Genomic DNA, 7,137 nt, shown 5'->3' with positions numbered 1-7,137 from the left:
CCACCCCTGCTCCTGCCCACACTCGGAGAGTGTCCGCTGCAAAGCGAGCGCGAGTGGAGACGCGTGCGGCGCGCTAAACCGCTTGGTGCTCGCCCGCGCCAGCCCGGGTCCTCCTTGGGGTGGGGGGGAAGTCTCCCTAATCCTCCTCCCCCAACCCCCACCTCCGCCCCTGAAAAAAACAAAACCCTTGGCTTGAACGCTTTGTGCGCCTCTTATTTCCAATCTCCTCTCCCCTTGGGGTTTGCCGAGGGGAGCCGAGTGCGGAAAAGAACTCGGGAAAAGAGTTAAGTTGTGCGGCAACTTGGAGAAGTTTCCAGGGAGATCAGCTCAAGATGGGAACTGCAGCCCCGGCGCTAAGGACGGGCTTCTGCTCCCGCTTGTAAAAAGAGAAAGTCGAGCCCGCCTTTCTGCCCGACAAAAAAACAACAACACAACAACCAGAACCCCGAAGAGGGTATTCGGAATGAGTGATGTCACAGAGCCGCGCTCGCAGGCTGACAAAAGGGGGCGCCCCTCCCCCCCCTGCGGGGCGCGCGGCCCCAGAGAAGGGCGCCTGCAGCGCGGGGTAGCCAAGCGAGCGGACTCGAAACTTTTCCTCTTTAAGAAAAAAAAAGTTGTGCGCGGCTCTCGGTGGTTTTTTTTTTTTTTTTAATTCGCCTTCTTTCCTCGTCTCCCCTCCCCCTTCTTCCTTTCGAAAGTTTCTTTTTTTTTTTTTTTTTTTCCCCAGAGTTTGACCGCAGGGCTGATTCAACTTCAGTGTCAATCAACTTTTTTTTCCTCCTCTTCCTCATTTAAATAAGTTTAAAGCTCCTCCTCCCCCTCCGGCCCACCAAATCTGAAACTTATATAAATTGGGCTTCGCGCGCCGCAGCCCGGGAGAGTCAGAAAGGCGAGGGGCGCCGGGAGCAGGCGTGTGGGACTCCAGACCGGAGAGCCGGAGGCTGCGCCTTCCCCGCACCGGGACCTTCACGGCACACCAGATCCTTGTCCCTGCCCCGTGCGAGCGCCCAGGATGACCACCACCCTCGTGTCTGCCACCATCTTCGACTTGAGCGAAGTTTTATGCAAGGTAAAGTGGGGCGGAGCGTTTGCTTTTGAAAGTCTTTTTCTTTTTTCTTTTGTCTTCAAAAAGAATCCCCGAAAGTTTAGGTCTGGGAACGCAGGGGGGGGAGGAGGAGAGGCGAGATGGTTGTTTTTTCCGCCCCATTTTACCCCCTCAGTTTGAAGGAATTTTTGACTCTCTGCTCCCCACCCTTTGAGTTTCAACAGTTCCTGGCGGGGATTACATGGGAATCTGGAGACCAGAGTTTTGGGGGGCGAAGTTTGCGTGGGGCTGCCTGGGGGGCGCGGGGCATTGACCAGGCAGGATTGGGGCAATTTTTCGGTGATTCTTTCGTCCATAATGTGCTGCTCTTGAGCCGGGTGTCGCGAGTCTGCTCGGTTTCCCTGTGTGCGCTCTGGGTGCCGCCGCTGCCGGGAGGGGTTCGAATCTCTCCAGCCCCATTGCCGGACTGTGGGTCGAGAGGTGGGGGTCCCTTGGGGAAGTGAGTCTCGGGATGACGTTTTGCTGGTAGATTTCCTCTTCTGTTCTGGAAAGGCTGGGAATCTGCGAGAAAAGACCAAGAGTTGTGGTTCAAAGGATGTTGCCAAGCGAGTTTGCAATGGGACTTCAGTTTGTCCCAGCTCAGCCAGGCTTCCTCTGTTATAGCCGATCGTGCTGCAAACTTTGGGGTGAGAGTGGGACTCGGGTTCACCCGCTTACCTGTTTTCCGAGGGACCGCGACTCCTCGATATGGAGGGGATGGGGGGACACGACTACAAAATGCCGGTCTGAGCTCAAGGGTCTCGGCGAGGAAGGATTTAATGAGGCCCTCAAGCCGTGTAGCTTGCCAGCCGGTGTGGAAAAAAGCAAGTTTTAAATCCGGAATATTCCAGGAGTGCCGTTTAAGCGTACATAACAGAAGCCTGTGGATGTTCAAGGTTTTTCGCCCCCTCTCCCCAATTTGAAAGAGAGAAGCTGTTAGGCTACTTTTAATTGCTGAAGTGTTTTGCCTTCTTTTAAACACGTCGGGTCATGTTGCTCTCTTTTCCCAGCTTGCTTCTCCAGTCCGTGCAGCTGCCAGGGCCCCAGGGCTGCAGGGTTGGGGTGCAGGGATACCCTGGAGCTGAAGAGCAACATCAAAAAATTCTGAATTTCAGCTTCCTTCCCTACCTGCGCATTCCCAAACTTCAGTTGCCCTGGCGGCTGCCTGAACTCTCCCGGCACTTCTTCCTTCTCTTCCTGGCTCTCCTGCTCTTTGATCTATTTCTCTTTCTCTGGCTCCCTCCCCCCGCAGGACTTTTTAAATGAACCTCATTGTTGGGAACAGGCTCTCTACGTGGTTCCTGTAATCCGCTCTGTGGGGTGGTTGCTGTTACAGATTCCAGATCCCCCGCAGCTGATCCTAAGGGACCAACCAACTTTAGAAATCGCACAATGACACCCACATGGGCTGGGAGCCAACTCCCAGGTCCCCTGCTCACACCCTTTCCAAATCTTGGGTACAGTCTGGGCAGGTGAATAGGGTCCCGTTGGAACAGAGACCTGCCTTTGGTGCCTCTGCCCCCCTCCCCCAAATCCATTATTGACTGGGAGGAGGCTGGGGGGATTTGGTGCTTTCCTTTTCCTTCCCACCTGCAGCTTTGCGTTAAAGATTAAACACTGGCGCTCTTATCCAAGTGTGCTCTTGCAGCCAGGAGACTAACTGCAAAGGCATCTTCCCAGTTGAGGGGGTGGGGTGGGCAGTGACTGGTGGGAGAGATCATTGTAGAAGGCACCTCTTCTGGGAGCACGGGGCAATGAGTTTTGTATTCGGGAATCACATCCCTCTCCCTGCCAACCCACCCCCTCCCCTGCCAATCCGGGATTTCTCTTCCTGCCCCTCCCTCTCCCCTCCCATCAGCAAGGTAAAGCAAAGGCAGTCTGGAAATCTGTTGCCAAAGGAATGGAATGCTTCTGAAGGAGGAAGTTGAGAGTCTCAGGCCAGGTTTGGGGGGAGGGCGGCAGCTAATTAGGCAGGGACTGATTAAAAGGAGACCTAGCTCCTAGTCTCCTGAGTGTGGGAAAGGAGAGTTTGTGAGTTGTGTGAGATATTTTCAACACAGGGATCTATTTGGGAGGTGAAGAAGTTGGATTTCATGGATGAAAGTGGTAGCTTTGGGGACAGGATATGAGGGTGCATTCCAGGGATCGGCGTGGAGTAGGTGCACGTGTAAAACAATTTTTCACACAGGCCAGGAATTTTGTGGCTTCTTATGCCTGGGGCCAGAGTAAACCCTCTCGGCTGGTTGAATGGGAGAAAGAGGGTGAGGGGTTTGCCAGGGCAGAGGTGGGGATGGTGGGTTCCTTCGAGACGGAGCATTTCTGATCGTGGAGGGGGCTGCCCTTAGTGGGTACCCTTCTGGGCCTGGCGGATGGCCTTTGTCAACTAACCGCCATCTCTCTTGCCTCTCTCTCCTCCAGGGTAACAAGATGCTCAACTACAGTCCTCCCGGTGCCGGGGGCTGCCTGCTGGACAGGAAGGCGGTGGGCACCCCTGCCGGTGGGGGCTTCCCCCGAAGGCACTCGGTCACCCTGCCCAGCTCCAAGTTCCACCAGAACCAGCTCCTCAGCAGCCTCAAGGGCGAGCCAGCTCCAGCTCTGAGCTCTCGGGACAGCCGCTTCCGAGACCGCTCCTTCTCAGAAGGGGGCGAGCGGCTGCTGCCCACCCAGAAGCAGCCGGGGAGCGGCCAGGTCAACTCCAGCCGCTACAAGACGGAGCTGTGCCGTCCCTTCGAGGAGAACGGAGCCTGTAAGTACGGCGACAAGTGCCAGTTCGCGCACGGCATCCACGAGCTCCGAAGCCTGACCCGCCACCCCAAGTACAAGACGGAGCTGTGCCGTACCTTCCACACCATCGGCTTCTGCCCGTATGGGCCCCGCTGCCACTTCATCCACAACGCTGAGGAGCGCCGTGCCCTGGCCGGGGCCCGGGACCTCTCTGCTGACCGTCCCCGCCTCCAGCATAGCTTTAGCTTTGCTGGGTTTCCCAGTGCCGCTGCCACCGCCGCTGCCACGGGGCTGCTGGACAGCCCCACGTCCATCACCCCACCCCCCATCCTGAGCGCCGATGACCTCCTGGGCTCGCCCACCCTGCCCGATGGCACCAATAACCCCTTCGCCTTCTCCAGTCAGGAGCTGGCGAGCCTCTTTGCCCCTAGCATGGGGCTGCCCGGGGGTGGCTCCCCAACCACCTTCCTCTTTCGGCCCATGTCTGAGTCCCCTCACATGTTTGACTCTCCCCCCAGCCCTCAGGATTCTCTCTCGGACCAGGAGGGCTACCTGAGCAGCTCCAGCAGCAGCCACAGTGGCTCAGACTCCCCCACTTTGGACAACTCAAGACGCCTGCCCATTTTCAGCAGACTTTCCATCTCAGATGACTAAACCAGGGTAGGGAGGGCCGCCCCCCAACCTATCCACCTCCCCGCCCCGGCCCCGACCCCGCACCCACATCCCCTACCCTTCCCTCCTTAACCCATCCGATTCCTGACAAACCCCTACATTAACAAGGTTAAGCTCAACCCCTTTCTCCCAGGACCTTGGAATGCCCCCTCCCTCCCCCCTCTTTAAACGCCCCTCCCCCCCAACATAAGGACAAGTCAATTTGTCAATAGCTTCTTCTGGCTAGAACCCCCCCCACCTCAATTTTATAGCCCACTTACCATGCATAACAGACAAGTCCCATATTTGTCAGTAGATGCGTTTTTTTTCCAGCTTAAGCCTTAAGTGCCAAATCACAAAAGAAAAAGCAGTAACGGTTTACAGAAGCAACTTAGTGCCTTGTGATCTAACTTTGTCACTGTGACTACATTACCTCTTCAGCGCCAGAGGGCACCCGTGGGCCTCCCTGAGCCTCTGCCCAGGGGGAGGGGGAGGGGGAGGGGGAGGGAGGACTTAGAAGAACCAGCAGCTCCCTCCACTGGCAACACAACCGCACCTTTCCTGATTCCAGCCTCCCACACACTTCCTTCTCCCCTCTCCCCGGTAACCCCCGCCCCCCGCACCCACCTTGGGAGAGTTGTTGCCAGACTTGGGTTTTTGGGGAAACCTAGCTTGACATTCAAAACCTTTTTCTTCCCGACCTGAACCTCTGTTGACTAATCTTGCCTGGGTTCGTGTAGGTCTGCAGGAAGGAAGACTGCAAAAGCGGATGAAGATTGTGACATAAGTGGGACTTCGTGATTTAATTTTTTTTCTTTTGTTTTAAGTGGGGAGGAAGGGGAAGCTAGATGGACTATGAGAGACTTGATTTTGGTGCTAAAGTTCCCCAGTTCGTATGTGACATCTTAAAAAAAAAAACAACAAAAAAATGAGAGAAAAGCTTAAAAACATGTAAGGGGTGAGCAGTTAATGGTATTCATTCCACATACAATATCTGTGTAAAACGATTTCCTGTAGAAGTAGCTTTAATGGTTTTTGCTCTAGAATACCGTAGGTCTATCCTTAGAGCACTCACGCCATGCTTTTTTCCCTGGGTTTTAAACTTCATATAACTTCAGAAATTGGAGAGCAAAAATTTTGCTTGTCACTGCACATCAATATAAAAAAGCTTATTTAACTTATCAAAACGTATTTATTGCCAAACTATGCTTTTTTTTGTTAATTTTGTTCATATTTATCGGGATGACAAATCCATAGAATATATTCTTTTATGTTAAATTATGATCTTCATATTAATCTTAAAATTTTGTGACGTGTCTTTTTCCTTTTTTTCCACAGTTTTAATATATTATTCTTCAACGACATTTTTTGTAACTTTACACTTTTTTGGTTATTTTATTTTAAAAAAATGAAAAATTAATTTAAAAAAATGCAAAAAACTGTTGGATTATTTATTTTAGAAATTTCCCCCCTTTGTGTTGGACTGCAAATTGAGTTTCTTTCTCTTTTGGCCTTTCACAACTAGGACTGAGAATGTATGTAAAAGTTCTGTGACAGTACAGAAGGAAAACAACTTTTAATGTATAGCTTCTAAAAGGGAAAAAAAAAAAAAAGAAACCCTTTGACTTCACGTGCCCATCTCTAGACATTCCGATTGCAGATTTGACGTTCTGGATTCCAGGTTTTGGAGTTTTCCAATGTTAATGCAAACAGAACTGGCACACACACATTAAGATGAATGTAATTATTATTCCTCTTGCTGGTCACTACCGTCGCTTTCTATTTCTCTTTCTTTGTGTGAATTTATTTAAAAGAAAAAAAAACTTTTTGTAACGACTATTTGCAGTTTAAAAATCAATAAACCCATTTTTTCAAGAAATTGATGGTGAAACTGGTTTTGCTTGGTTTGTGGTTTTACTCTGCCTGTAGGCTTGTCCTTTGTAGACGATGTAGGTGCTGGGAGGAGGAGGGAGGGCATTTCTCATCCTTAAGGATTTCTCATCCTTAACAGCTAAACCAATGGCTGGTTCCTTTGGCCAAGGCTGGAAGTCTGCTGAGCTTTGAGGGGGTGGGTAGAGGTTTATTGCAAAGCAGCCTGTATTTGTATTATCTGCCCTGTTGTTGGTTGTTGACAAGGGTCCAGCCTTACCTGCGCTTGCAGCCTCGAAGGTTCTTCAGAGTGAGGCACGGGGGCTTACTGTCTTCCGTGCCTAGCCTGTGGTCTTAATTCCTTTGGGTAACGTTTGGGGTGCTGAAATGGTGAAGAGGGGTATGTGGCATGTGGCACTCCAGCAAACTTGGATTTGAGTGTGTTCTTTTATTTGGGTGCTTCCAGGCTTTTTTTTTTTTTGGCCGTGCCACCTGGCATGTGGGATCTTACTTCCCTGACCAGGGATCAAACCCGCTCCCCCTGCACTGGAAGCGTGGAGTCTTAACCACTGGACTACCGGGGAAGTCCTGCCAGGCTTGTTTTTTCCCACAGGAAATTGACCTGAAGTCCTAGCCTCGTAACACCTATCTGGGGTGGGTATGATGAGCCATTGCAGGCTCAGAGAGGAGCTTCCAGGGTGGTGGGGGGCTCAGTCACAAGGGACTGGGAGCAGAGGTGGTTTCACTTGGACCCAACATGCGCTTCTGTATTTGGAGGGCTGTTAAAAGGAAGGGGTATGAAAATGGCC

At 52.0% G+C, this 7,137-nt stretch overlaps 1 protein-coding gene across 2 annotated transcripts; it reads left to right on the top strand.

Moving 5' to 3' along the window:
• The first annotated feature begins 732 nt into the window (after window positions 1-732).
• On the top strand, window positions 733-6,343 carry ZFP36L1 (ZFP36 ring finger protein like 1). 2 transcript variants are annotated; one of them, XM_032622109.1, is made up of 3 exons: window positions 733-1,069; window positions 3,503-4,468; window positions 5,200-6,343. In XM_032622109.1, the coding sequence occupies exons 1-2, from the start codon at window positions 1,013-1,015 to the stop codon at window positions 4,460-4,462; spliced, it is 1,017 nt and encodes a 338-aa protein (XP_032478000.1). In that variant the 5' UTR covers window positions 733-1,012; the 3' UTR covers window positions 4,463-4,468; window positions 5,200-6,343. The 2 variants fall into 2 exon arrangements, with proteins under 2 accessions (XP_032478000.1, XP_032477999.1); XM_032622108.1 differs by having other exon boundaries at window positions 797-1,069; window positions 3,503-6,338.
• The last annotated feature ends 794 nt before the right edge of the window (window positions 6,344-7,137 follow it).

Source organism: Phocoena sinus, chromosome 2 (assembly GCF_008692025.1).
Source record: "Phocoena sinus isolate mPhoSin1 chromosome 2, mPhoSin1.pri, whole genome shotgun sequence".
NCBI lineage: Eukaryota > Metazoa > Chordata > Mammalia > Artiodactyla > Phocoenidae > Phocoena > Phocoena sinus.
This window is presented reverse-complemented; position numbering and strand designations above follow the sequence as displayed.

Bases quoted from the DNA above. Each gene is read 5' to 3' on its own strand.
- ZFP36L1 (XM_032622109.1), top strand. From the start codon at position 1,013: ATGACCACCACCCTCGTGTCTGCCACCATCTTCGACTTGAGCGAAGTT. The intron at 1,070-3,502 runs GTAAAGTGGGGC...TCTCTCCTCCAG, and splicing joins TGAGCGAAGTTTTATGCAAG to GGTAACAAGATGCTCAACTA.